This window comes from Schistocerca piceifrons, chromosome 11 (genome assembly GCF_021461385.2).
Source record: "Schistocerca piceifrons isolate TAMUIC-IGC-003096 chromosome 11, iqSchPice1.1, whole genome shotgun sequence".
NCBI lineage: Eukaryota > Metazoa > Arthropoda > Insecta > Orthoptera > Acrididae > Schistocerca > Schistocerca piceifrons.
Window position 1 is genome coordinate 88,742,116 of NC_060148.1, and position 14,661 is coordinate 88,756,776.

Genomic DNA, 14,661 nt, shown 5'->3' on the forward strand with positions numbered 1-14,661 from the left:
GGAGAAGAAATAAAAACTTTGAGGTTCGTCGATGACATTGTAATTCTGTCAGAGACAGCAAAGGACTTGGAAGGGCAGTTGAATGGAATGGACTGTGTCTTGAAAGGAGGATATAAGATGAACATCAACGAGGATAATGGAATGTAGTCGAATTAAGTCGGGTGATGCTGAGGGAATTAGATTAGGAAACGAGACATTTAAAGTAGTAAAGAAGTTTTGCTATTTGGGGAGCAAAATAACTGATGATGGTCGAAGTAGAGAGGATATAAAATGTAGACTGGTAATGGCAAGGAAAGTGTTTCTGAAGAAGAGAAATTTGTTAACATCGAGTATAGATTTAACTCCCAGGAAGTCGTTTCTGAAAGTATTTGTATGTAGTGTAGCCATGTGTGGAAGTGAAACATGGACAATAAATAGTTTGGAGAAGAAGAGAATAGAAGCTTTCGTAAAGTGGTGCTACAGAAGAATGCTGAAGATTAGATGGGTAGATCACATAACTAATGAGGAGGTACTGAATAAAATTGGGGAGAAGAAGAGCTTGTGGCACAACTTGATAAGAAGAAGGGACCGCTTGGTAGGACATGTTCTGAGGCACCAAGAGATCACCAGTTTAGTACTGGAGGGCAGCGTGGAGGGTAAAAATCGGAGAGGGAGACCAAGAGATGAATACACTAAGCAGATTCAGAAGGATGTAGGTTGCAGTAAGTACTGGGAGATGAAGAAGCTTGCACAGGATAGAGTAGCATGGAGAGCTGCATCAAACCAGTCTCAGGACTGAAGAGCACAACAACAAACAACTTTAATAGTAATGACATTAATAATAATAATGATAGTGGCAGATTGAATAATTTGTAGTTATACAAAATAGGTGTTTCCTGATACACCAAGTATTGGGAAAAGGAAATCAAGGAGAATGCACCACCTAAAAATACTGGGAAATGAGGAAGATCAGGTAGGAAGCAGATATGTAAAGAGTCAATGAGTGTGTACAGTGACAATGGCTATAATTATTGTTGTCTTCTGAGATTGGAGATGTATTTTAGTTCTCTAATACAGTGCAAGAGATTGTTCCACAAATGAGTTCCTGCTACTGATGTGGGATTCGAGAAGGTGGTTGAATGATGGAATGGGGCAGAAAGGATTATGCTCTGATGGGAACGAGTATTTCTGCCACGTAGTTTGCACAAGAGCGTTAAAGTCGAGGAGAGATATGAGACAGAGTTCATTGATAAGACAGTAGAGAAGACAGAGGACATGGAAATCTCTGCTCTTGTCTGCATGCATTCAGGATAGCAGTGTATACTATAGTGAACAGTGATTAGAGTTGAACTTCACCAGCTATAACAAAAACAGATATTCTTCACTAGCCCCAGGTGCCATGAGCTTCCTTGAGAAAGGCCCTGTGGGATAACATTGCTGTAATCAATAACTGGAAGTGTAAGTTTTTGTACAATTTTCTTTTTCGGGTCAAGAGGGAAGAGTTTCTTATATATTTGTACGGTATGGATAGATGCTGATGCCTTCCTGCACATTGCAGTTATGTGCTCGGTCCAATTTAGATTTTCATCTATTATTATTCCTAGAGTTTTTGCTGGAGAAGAGAAGCTGATATATACAACACAATTCACAATTACCAGTTTCAGGTTACTGTCAGCATCAGATCTGGTACAAAAATAGAAAAAGAAAAAAAGAACACTAAAGTGAGAAAATAAGTTAGACTAGCTGAGGGCTGAATATACATAAAATCTAGGAATACCTTCTATACTTCCACAAACCTTGCTATAGCCAGTAAAGGGCACTAGTGGCAATGTATGTAAGTGATCAAGATCATAAATTCAGTAGTCTCAAATAGAATATGCATAGTCAAAAACTAAAGTAACCTCACATGGCACAATATGTCTAGCAATAAAACTTAAAATAAAATGCAGTATGTCAAACTAAAATCTATTCTTCAAGTACAAATTAAATGTGTAAAAAGTAATAAAGAGGCTATTAATAGGAAACCTTTTAGCATGACAAAGTAAATGAAACATCAATAGAACAGAAAATCAGTCCAAACTGCAAATTTTTAACTGTATGATGATTGTAACTGTTCCGAAAGAACAGATACAAATGATGGCCATGCAGCTTCTCTAGAAAGAAATGATAATTAATCAAAACCATCAGCTGCCAACAGGTGTTGTTGATATACCTCAATGGGGACAGCTGAAGATGTGTGCCCCGAACGGGACTCGAACCCGGGATCTCCTGCTTACATGGCAGATGCTCTATCCATCTGAGACCCCAAGGGCACAGAGGATAGCACGACTGCAGGGACTTATCCCTTTCACGCTTCCCATGAGACCCATATTCCCAACTGTCCACAACCTACATTCGTAATGTTCCTAAAGGATATTTGCCGATTCACTCATTACTTGCGCCAACTAAGGTGATGATTTTTGGACACCTCACATGGTTCTACCTGCTGTACTCAAGTGAGGGGAGACTACGTAGAACAGCTGAAATGTTAAAACCACCATCTTAACTTTTCTCTATTTTTTATTAATCCAGTCTCAATACTTTTTGGACTGATCAAGTATGTCGACAAGAAAACGGCAGAAATGGTGGTGAAAGGTGATAGAGGAAGAGGAATACAAAGAAGAAAAAGATGTTTCCAGAATTAGATTTTCACTCTGCAGCGGAGTGTGCGCTAATATGAAACTTCCTGGCAGATTAAAACTGTGTGCCCGACCGAGACTCGAACTCGGGACCTCTGCCTTTCGCGGGCAAGTGCTCTACCATCTGAGCTACTGAAGCACAACTCACCCCCGGTCCTCACAGCTTTACTTCTGCCAGTATCTCGTCTCCTACCTTCCAAACTTTACAGAAGCTCTCCTGTGAATCTTGCAGAACTAGCACTCCTGAAAGAAAGGATACTGTGGAGACATGGCTTAGCCACAGCCTTGGGGATGTATCCAGAATGAGATTTTCACTCTGCAGTAGAGTGTGCGCTGGTATGAAACTTCCTGGCAGATTAAAACTGCTTCGGTAGCTCAGACGGTAGAGCACTTACCCGCGAAAGGCAAAGGTCCTGAGTTCAAGTCTCGGTCGGGCACACAGTTTTAATCTGCCAGGAAGTTTCAAGAAAAAGATGGATGGACTGTGTACGTGAGGACTTCAGGGAGAAACATCTAAAAGAAAAGTAAGTATCAAACAATGGTAAATCCACTTAGGAATATCAAAAATGTAGGAAATGATAAGATTGTTACTTACCATAAAGAAGACACATTAAGCTGCAGACAGGCACATTTAAAAAACACATACCCAAAGGCTTCAGCCACAGCCTTTATCAGCAAAAGAGAAACAGAAAAGAGAAATGCACCACTAACACACAAAAGCAAGTCCATCTCACACATAAATGACCACTAACTCCATCAGCTCAGACCAAAATGCGACTATCACATGGAATGGAAACAGCAATCTGGAGGAGTCAGAGAAGGGGAAGGGGTAGCAGTGTACAGGTGGGGTGAGAGAGAAGCACTGTCTGGCAGATTGTGCAGAGACTAGACTGCCAACAGCCATAGAGTCAGAAGGTTGTGAGGCAGGGAGGTGGAGAAAACTGAGTGAAAAAAGAGGAGCAGGGAAAGATGAGTGGGTGCACAGGCTGAGGGTGGCAAACAAAGAGTGTAGGAGAGGAGAATGTGTAGTAGGTGATAGGGCAGAGAGGGTTGGGTGCAGGATGTGGATACAGAATGAGTTGGAAGGATAGCTCCCATCTCCACAGTCCAGAAAAGCTTATGGTGGTGGGAATGGTACAATGCTTGGGTAGTGATATACACTCCTGGTCACAAATTAAGGATAATTGCAGAAAGTGGTGCCAGACAAGGTGGCACTACACAAAACTGGTGCTAATAGCATAGTCACATAGGGAACACACACGACACAGATCAGTAAGTCCACGGTATTGGTAATAAGTTAAGAAAACTGTCCCAAAACACATGTGCTACAAAACGCCACTGTTTCCTGCGCATGTACCCCGATATCCATATGGGATATGATCACCGTGCACATGTACACAGGCCACATAACGGGTTGGCGTAATCTGGATATGGTGGTCGAGCAGCTGCTGGGGTATAGCCTCCCATTCTTGCAACAGTGCCTGTCCGAGCTCCTGAAGTGTCGTAGGGGTTTGAAGACGTGCAGCGATATGTCGACCGAAAGCATCCCAGACGTGCTCGATGGGGTTTAGGTCTGGAGAACAGGCAGGCCACTACATTCGCCTGATATCTTCTGTTTCAAGGTATTCCTTCACAATGGCAGGTCAGTGGGGCCGTACATTATCATCTGTCAGGAGGAAGGTGGGACCCACTGCACCCCTGAAAAGGCGGACATACTGGTGCAAAATGACGTCACAATACACCTGACCTGTTACAGTTCCTCCGTCAAAGACATGCAGGGGTGTACGTGCACCAATCATAATACCACACCACACCATCGAACTGCGACCTCCACACAGGTCCCTTTCGAGAACATTAAGGGATTGGTATTTGGTTCCTGGTTCATGCCAGATGAAAACCCAGTGAGAATCACTGTTCAGGCTACACCTAGACTCATCCGTGGACATAACCTGGGACCACTGTTCCAGTAACCATGTACTGTGTTCTTGACACAAGGCTTTATGGGCTCTCCTGTGACCAGGGGTCAGTGGAATGCATCTCGCAGGCCTCCGGGCGAATAAACCGTGTCTGTTCAGTCGTCTGTAGACTGTCTGGAGACAACTGTTCCAGTGGCTGCGGTAAGGTCCCGAGCGAGGCTACCTGCAGTGCTCCGTGGCCCTCTGCGGGCACTGATGCTGAGATATCGGTCTTCTTGTGGTGTTGTACACTGTGGAAGTCTCGTACTGTAGCGCCTGGACACGTTTCCTGTCTGCTGGAGTCGTTGCCATAATCTTGAGATCACACTTTGTGGCACACGGAGGGCCCGTGCTACGACCTGCTGTGTTTGACCAGCCTCCAGTCACCCTAGTATTCTACCCCTCATAACGTCATCAATATGTGTTCTTTGAGCCATTTTCAACACACAGTCACCATTAGCACGTCTGCACACTTACTCGCTGCACCGTACTTTGACATGCACCAACACACCTCTGTGTACGTGGACTGCTGCCAGCACCACTGTGCGACAACCACAGGTCAAATGCACAGCATGGTCATACCTCGAGGTAATTTAGACCCACAAACCGCCCACCAGAGTGTTGTTTCACCATGTACCAGCATTATCCTTAATTTATGAGCATGAGTGTACTTTGCTGTTGGCCACTGTAGGCAGTGGCTGTTCACCTTTGAGAACAGCTGGTTGGTAGTCATACCATTATAAAAAGCTGTGCAGTGGTTGCAGCAGAGCTGGTAAATAACATCGCTGGTTTCACTGATGGCCCGGCCCCTGATTGGGCAGGATAAATGTGAGACAGGACTGGAATAGGAAGTGGTGGTAGAATGGATTGGACAGGTCTTGCTCCTGGTTCTTCCAAGAGGATATTATCCTTGTGACAAGGGATTGAGATTGGGTGTGGCATAGGAACTGACTAGGATGTTGTGGAGGTTGGGTGGGTGGCAGAACATCACTTTAGGATGGGTGGGAAGGATCTCGAGTAGGGTGTCCCATCATTTCAGAGCATCAAGATAGGTAATTATGCCATGAAATGAGGGAAATCCCACCCAAGAACCTTCCCACCCCTCCTAAAATTGTGTTCTGTCACCCTCCCAACATACTAGTCAATACCTATGCCAATCCAATCCCAACCCGTTGCCACAAGGATTTTATCCCCTTGAAAGACCCAGGAGTAACAGCTGCCTAATCCACTGGCCCAGCACTTCCTATTCCAGTCCTGTCACAGGTTTATCTTATCCCATCAGAGGCCATGCCATCTGTGAAATAAGTCATGTTATTTACCATCTCTACTGCAGCCATTCATAGGGTTTTATATTTGTATGACTAGTAACCAGTTGCCCACCAGGATGAATGGCCACCGCCCTACTGTGGCCGAGATCAAAATGGACCACCCTGAGGCACAACAAGCAGCTGAACATAACAGGCTCGGTTTCAATAACTGATTCACTAGCCGAGCCATCTGAATTCTCCCCTCCACCAACAGCTTTTCTGAACTGTGCAGATGGGAGTCATTACAACACATTCTCCGCTCTCATAATCACCCCGACCTAAATGCACGGTAACATACTGTCTGCACACCTTCCACCCAACAGTTTCCACCCCCTCTGTCCTGTCATCTCCTCTCCGTTCCCATCTCCAGTCTCTTTGTTTGCCGGCCTCTGCGAACGCACCCGCCCATCTTTCCCCGCTCCTCTCCTTTTTGCTTCTTTTCCCCTTCACCAACCCCTCCAGATTGTTGCTGCCATCCCATTTGATAGTTGCATTCTGGCCCGAGCTGCCAGAGTTGGTGGTCATGTGTGCATGAGGGGTGCTTGCTTTTGTGTATGTATGGCCTGTAGTTCTATATTTCTCTTTGCCGATGAAGGCTGTGGCCGGTAGGTTTGGCTACGTGTCTTTTAACTGTGCCCGTCTGCAAACTAATGTGTCATCTTTACGGTAAGTAGCAATCTATCTTCTCTTAGAAAGGAAAATAAAATTACAGAAAAATGGAGAAGACTTGCCGAGAACATAAATCTCACATGAGTTGGAATAAATAATGAAAAATAAGAAATATACACAAATGGGCATTGAAAGAACAAGAGTTGCAAGGCAAACATCTGTAACATCAGTATACTTAACAAATGCTGTAGAAATTATACAACAAATATACTGAAAATAATTATAATTACATGAGTATGCAGTCACCTGTTGCAATGCGACGCCCACGGCAGCCATGGTGTGGTTATGCGGCCCCCCTTGAAGTGATGGGAACACTGCCGCATTGATGCGAGGTTCAAAATCGTACATTATCGGTTTCCCACATTTATCTTTTCCCTTTTCGCCGCGTCGGAAGAAAATTAGGCCGTGTCTGATGGCAAAGTGAAACAAAACATTCAGTATTAAGCACTTTCTCACATACACTTAAGTGGTAAGTATCTACAACAACAGCTACATACAAACTCGCAAGCCATGTGTGTGCACGGAGGAAGGTACCTCGTATCACTAGTAATCACCACCTTTTCTGTCCCATTCACAAATGGTGTGATGAAAAATGACTGTCTCTATGCCTCCGTATGAGCCCTAATTTCTCTTATCTTGTCTTCACTGCCCTTACACAAAATGTACATTGCCGGCAGTAGAATAATCCTGCAGTCAGCCGGAAATGCCAGTCTTTAAAATAATCTCAGTAGGATTTCACAAAAAGAAGGTTGTCTTCCCTCCACAGATTCCCAAACAAGTTCGTGAAACATCTCCATAATGCTCACGTGTCATGGAACCTATTCATAACAAACCTAGTAGCACACTCCTGAATTGCTTCAATGTCTTATTTAATTTGACCAGGTGCAGATCCCACACTCGAGAATGAGTCGCACTTGTGTCCTACACATTGTCTTGCAATAAACTGAAGTCAACTATTCACTTTCCCTAATACTGTACCTATGCAGTGCCAATTATTGAACTGCGTGAAATAAAGTCATCATAACTTCTGAACCATTTGCATTAAAATTTTCTAACTGCACAGTTGGCTGTGGGGCATTATGGGAATTGGTATGCACAAGTATGGTTTGGTTTAGTGATGGAGCCCACTTTCATTTAGATAGGCTCACCAATAAGCAAAATTGGCACATTTGGGGGACTGAGAATCCAGATTTCGTGATCGAGAAGTCTCTTCCCCTTCACTTTCACTGTGTGGTGTGCAATACCCAGTCACGGAATAATCGGTGCAATGTTTCTTGATGGCACGGCGACTACTGAACGGTACATGAAGGTTTTGGGAGATGATTTCATTCCCATTATCCCAAGTGACCCTGACTTCGACATGATGTAGTTTGTGCAAGACGAAGCTCAATCCCATTGAAGCAGGAGAGTGTTTGATGTCCTCGAGGAGCACTTTGGGCACCGCATTCTGACTCTGGGGTACCCAGGGGCCAAAGGCACGGGTCTCGATTGGTCACCATATTCTCCGTATATGAACACATGTGACTCTTTTTTTGTAGGGCTGTACAACAATAGCCACAAAACCACTGCCGAGCTGAAACAGCCATTCAGGAGGTCATCAACAGCATTGATGTTCTGACACTTCAGTGCAGAATTCATCTGCACCCGATCATCATCAATGCTGGCAGGCTTATCAAACATGTCATAACCTAAATCTGAATATCTGTAGTGACTTCTACATGTTGAATAACATGTGTATGCACTGTAGTTTGTAACAAATTTATGTTGTTTTTTTTTCATATAGTTCAATAATTGTCACTTCCAAATCAGCTGCAGTGATGCACATGTTTCTACATTAGTCAGGAGCATTACATGTTGGAATTAAAGAGTTTTTCTTGTTTATATGACCATGTTAGCACATATCATTAAACCAAATATCACACATGACAGAACAGAGACCATTCTGTCAAACGGGCACATAAAATTCTACTTTACAAAACATTTGATTTGTAGTCAGATACAAAGTAATGTTAGTGCTGATACTGTGTGCTGCATGAAACACATAATGAGCAGTATTTGTTTAGGCTAACTCTATTTACAGACAGTTGTAAATGTGACCTAAAACATCACACAACATGAATCATCATTGGCAGCTCTTAGGACAGACAACTGACTTATGGAATGAGTCAAAATGCACACTCCTTTTATTTCATGAAGCCTCCAAGATATCAAAATGAGGTTTTAGGTAGATGTTAGTACACAGACAGACATATACATCTGTTGGTGTGTTATGTATCTCCACAAAAGAGTGATGTGTATCCCTACGTATATCTTACTGAGAAATGACACTCACAAACAGTAAAAAAAGATAAAGTATTATCTAGAAGAGCATAACTACTGTGCAGATTTATTGTTTATATTCATGTCGAGAATCAGGAGGAGGAAACTGGTGTTTAATGTCACACCGGTAATGAGGTCATTAGAGACAGAGCACAAGCTCTAATTAGGGAAGAACTGGGAAGGAAATCAGCCAAGCCCTTTGAAAGGAACCATCCTGGGATTTGCCTTAAGCAATTTAGAGAAATCACAGAAAACCTAAATAAAGGATGGCCGGACATGGGTTTGACTCGTCATCCTCCCAAATGCGAGTCTAGTGTGCCGACAACTCTGCCACCTTGCTGGGTGAGAGAATCAGGTCGAAGGGCAATGTGTCCCTTTAAGATGGGGCAGTGGTCAGAGAAACTTCATGAGAGAAAATACCTTTGTGGGTGAAACGTATGTGCTCCATGAATTGCTGGTGCACTTTTGAAATAACGTATCATCCCAGGATTAAAAGAAGGATATGAACATTGCATTCTTTTTAAAACAAATGATCTGTCTGTCTGTCTGAATTGCCAATTCTCATTCTCAGTTCTGAGTTTGCTCTCTCTCTCTCTCTCTCTCTCTCTCTCTCTCTCTCTCTCTCTCTCTCTCTGTGTGTGTGTGGGGGGGGGGGGGGGGGGGGGGGGGCCGCGCGCGCGCTTGCACTTGTGCGAGGTTTTTTGTTGACCTTAGGTGTGGGGAGAGTTGCAAATGTGTGCCCCGACCGGAACTCGAACCCGGGCTCTCCTGCTTACATGGCAGACTCTCTATCCGACTGAGCCATCAAGGACACAGAGGATAGTGCGACTGCAGGGACTTATTCCTTGCATGCTCCCTGTGAGACCCACATTTCCAACTTGTTGTCCACACACTACATTCGCAGTGCCCCTGCCCACTATACTCAGTCTACCGATTCCCGTAAGGGTTTGAGTGCTGTGAGTGCATCTGCACTGAAGATCATAGGCCGGTAAGCCTTGTCTGTATGAAGATGGTATCTGTTCTTTCAGACATGTCGAGAAGAACAGATACCATCTTCATATCGAGCAAATACTGCTCATCGCATAATTCATGTAACACCCAGTGCTCACAGAAAGTGACGGTTTCTTTCCCATTACCAACAAAATGATTTTTAAAACAGTATTTTACATGCACATTTGATAGGGTGGTCCCTGATTAGTTTAGTACAATATTTGTTTTTTAGCCACGTACTACTTATTACACTATTCAGAAAGACTTTTCTGGAGACTAGAAATTTACTCTGTAGGAATCAGCATGGGTTTCGAAACCCAGCTCGCGTTATTCGTCCACGAGACTCAGAGGGCCATAGACACGGGTTCCCAGGTAGATGCCGTGTTTCTCGACTCCTGCAAGGCGTTCGATACAGTTTCCCACAGTCGTTTAATGAACAAAGTAAGAGCATATGGACTATCAGACCAATTGTGTGATTGGACTGAAGAGTTCCTAGATAACAGAACACGTCATGTCATTCTCAATGGAGAGAAGTCTTCCAAAGTAAGAGTGATCTCAGGTGTGCAGCAGGGGAGTGTCGTAGGACCGTTGCTATTCACAATATATGTAAATGACCTTGAGGAGGACATCGGAAGTTCACTAAGGCTTTTTGCGGATGATGCTGTGGTATATCGAGAGGTTGTAACAATGGAAAATTGTACTGAAATGCAGGAGGATCTGCAGTGAATTGACGCATGGTGCAGGGAATGGCAATTGAATCTCAATGTAGGCATGTGTAATGTGCTGCGAATATGTAGAAAGAAAGATGCCTTATCATTTAGCTACAATATAGCAGGTCAGCAACTGGGAGCAATTAATGCCATAAATTATCTGGGAGTACGCATTAGGAGTGATTTAAAATGGAATGATCATATAAAGTTGATAGTCAGTAAAGCAGATGGCAGACTGAGATTCATTGGAAGAATCCTAAGGAAATGCAATCCGAAAACAAAGGAAGTAGGTTACAGTACGCTTGTTCGCCCACTGCTCGAATACTGCTCAGCAGTGTGGGATCCGTACCAGATAGGATTGACAGAAGAGAGAGAGAATATCCAACGGAGAGCAGCGCACTTTGTTACAGGATCATTTAGTAATCGCGAAAGTGTTACAGAGATGAGAGATAACTCCAGTGGAATACTCTGCAGGAGAGACGCTCAGTAGCTCAGTACGGGCTTTTGTTAAAGTTTCGAGAACATACCTTCACCGAAGAGTCGAGCAGTATATTGCTCCCTCCTACGTATATCTCACGAAGAGACCGTGAGGATAAAATCAGAGAGATTAGAGCCCACACAGAAGCATACCGACAATCTTCTTTCCACGAACAATATGAGACTGGAATAGAAGGGAGAACTGATAGAGGTACTTAAGGTACCCTCCGCCACACACCGTCAGGTGTCTTGCCGAGTATGGATGTAGATGTAGATGTAGTTAGGCTATAATATTTTATTTTTTTATTGCAATGAAAAGCTCATATTAACATTGAATCAATAACAACAGAACTGTTATATATAATCAAAGAATAAACAATCTGTCCCTTGTGCGCGCCACCACAGGATAATGCTATCCTTCACTGTGTATCTACAGATGTTCTGCTGGCGACTCCCACACAACCCCTCTCCGATAGAGTGGAGCTCCGGGAATGTAGGGGTGTTTATATTTCACCCGACGCCCAGCTCTTGTGTGTACTGAAGGCATTGGTTGAGCTTCTTCAGCTTCTGTTGCCGGTGGTGACGGTACTGCTTCCTCTTGTGGTGGCAAGGTGGAGTCATCCTGGTCCAGTGGTGTGGAAGGTGGCGCTTGGTGCCTGACCTCTCTGTGTCCTCTTCAGCCGGTAACATACGTGCAGGTTTAAGCCGTTCCAATGATAACACTCGACTTTTTCCATTTAGATCTAGCTGCACAGTATGTTCATTCTGTGAGAGCACTCTGTAAGGTCCAGAATATGGAGGATGCAGCGGTGACTTGACAGCGTCCGTCCGTAGCATCACATGTGTACACGAGCGTAGATCTTTGTGCATGAATGTATTTACTGCTCCGTGTCTCGAGACAGGAGATGGGCGAAGTCCGGCCGTATGCTCGCATACCATTTGCAATATAAACGGCAAATCGGTCTGTCGCGCCCCTTCTTTATCGGTGAAGAATTCCACAGGCAGTCTTAAGGGTTCACCATAAACCAATTCTGTGCTGGATGCCCCTAAATCCGTTTTCAATGCTGTGCGTAGGCCCAACAAAACTAGTGGTGACGCTAACGACCGAGATTGTGCATGGCAAATTAATGCAGCTTTTACTGTTCTATGCCAGTGTTCCACCATCCCATTGCTTGCTGGGTGGTGCACTGTGGTGCAATGATGTTGGAACCTGCAGAGGTTGCCCAGTTCTGAGAACAATGTCGATTCAAACTGACGCCCCTGGTCTGTGGTGACATCTAAAGGACAGCCAAAACGTGAGATCCGAGATGAAAAAAATACGCGTGCCACCGTTTCTGCTGAAATATCTGATAACGGAATCACCTCCGCCCATCTGGTGAAGCGGTCCACCGCAGTGAGGAGATAGCGGTATCCTTCTGACGCCAAAAGTGGTCCCACAATGTCCAGGTGCACATGTGTGAAATGTTGTGTGGTATGTGGGAAGTTTCCTAACGCTTTGTGTACGTGTCGTCCCACCTTGGCCCTCTGACAGTTGTAATGGTATTTGAATTTCACAACCATTATGGCACCTCACCTGAACCTCTCGATACCAGCAATATTCTACTGTGTTTCTGTAACGTAATTGACATATTTCTGAGACAACATTCAGATTTGATTTCATTAATGTAGAGGTACTTTGATACATCGATATGTTTATGTTGCAATGATATTATTCTTATGCGTATTCTTTCTTTTGTCACTATGATCTTTGACGTGCTTGTAACTCTGATTTTTGGGCACGTAAGTAGTTAGTTCTTAGAGAGTCAGACCTTGAGAAAGTCAAGTCTTGGACATCATGTTGGAAAGACGCATATTGTAGTCAGCTTATAAAATGTGAACTTTAACAGTGAGGAAGATGTTTTCAAGTATGTTTTGTATTGTGAAGTGATGTTTTGTGTGTTACGTGATAACTGCAACAAAAGTAATAAAAAAGGAAGTGTAACATAAATTCGGAGTGCTGATTATTTTTTTACATCACCACTGTGATAACTTTCAAAGGTTTAATCTTCAAGAATGGTTTGTGAAACAAATCTATAAAACTTTTTGAATATAGCAGAATAAAACCTAGGCCTCTTTGCATCCGAGCTTGGAATCATTACCACCTAGATTTTCGACAATTGAGCCATGATTTTACAACGAGACCAGCGTGGGAAGCACAAAAAGATGAGTGCCTAGTTTATTCATTATTACATGAAATGACTTTATTAACTGTGCTCTAATGACACCTGCCACATAATAACTTTGATGTTGCCCGAAAATGCAGTATTTAGCAGCGTGAGCAACACCACAATCATTATTAAATTTTGACCTATGTTGTGGTAGGGTTGCTAGACAATCCAGGCACGGTTTTGCCCAATTACGGCAGTCTCTATTTATACTGGGCCACACGAATCTGTCTGTCATTAGTTTGACACTGGCGTTTATTCCCGGATGAGCCAGTCCATGGATGCTATCAAATAATTGTCGTCACAATCTCTCAGGTACGAACGGTCTCTGTTTTCCTTGCGATACGTCACACCGAACTCAGAAGTGTTCACCCGTAGGTTGTATTTGTTGCAAGCGTAACCCAGACGTACTATCACGAGAGAGTTTAGCAAGTTGCTGGTCTGTTTCCTGTGCTGGAGCTATTTCCTTGTAGTCAATAGTTTGAGAGATTGTTTCCAACCTAGACAGGAAATCTGCCACAACGTTCTCAGCTCCTTTCATGTGCTGCAGGTCTGTCGTAAACTGGGCGATAAACTCGAGATGTCTCAATTGTCGTGGTGAGCAACCATCCTTGTTCTTACTGAAGGCGAAGGTAATTGGCTTTTGGTCTGTGAAAACAGTGAATGGTTTGCCTTCTACATCACGTCGGGGTCACCACTTTTGCCACGTACTACTTATTACAATCTTCAGAAAAACTCACGAAGTAGTTAGGCTATAATATTTTATTTTTTTATTGCAACGAAAAGCTCAAATTAACATTGAATTAATAACAACAGAACTATTATATGTAATCAAAGAATAAACAATCTGTCCCTTGTGCATGCCACCACAGAATAATGCTAGCCTTCACTGCGCATCTACGGATGTTCTGCTGGCGACTCCCACAGTTTCATTGATATGTATTAACAGGGACAGAAAAACACGAAGAAGAAACAGCAGTCCAGCGGTGACTCACTCGGGCTGCATGCTTGGTGGTAGCAGTCAGCGCAGGCAAGGGCGATGCAGTCACTGCCGGAGTATCAGTTATTCTTCTTGTTTTATTGTCCACGTTATTACATATCGATAAAACAAGTATTGCACAGACTAACCTCTCTTTTGGACTGTCATGTAAAATTTTAAAAATAATTTTGTTTGTAACTGGAAACAAACTGACAGTTTCCACTGGTACTCATTGTCACGTGAAAGAGGTGCTGAACAGTATTTTTTTGAGTTACTCCATCTACACACTCTAAAACGAAATTGCAAATATCTGCCAAGACACAAGAGAAAATACACCTGACAATGCTTAGGAGTCATGCCTGTATGCTGGACACCAGTGCCACTGACATATAAA

General features: G+C 43.5%; 1 protein-coding gene across 1 annotated transcript in view; it reads right to left on the reverse strand.

Moving 5' to 3' along the window:
- Positions 1-14,661, reverse strand: part of LOC124719735 (serine hydroxymethyltransferase, mitochondrial-like) — a 183,640-nt gene that overhangs the window by 65,610 nt on the left and 103,369 nt on the right. Inside the window, exon 7 of the mRNA XM_047244937.1 lies at positions 6,835-6,997. Within this exon, the coding sequence (XP_047100893.1) occupies positions 6,835-6,997 (163 nt within the window). The remainder of the gene's footprint in view (positions 1-6,834; positions 6,998-14,661) is intronic.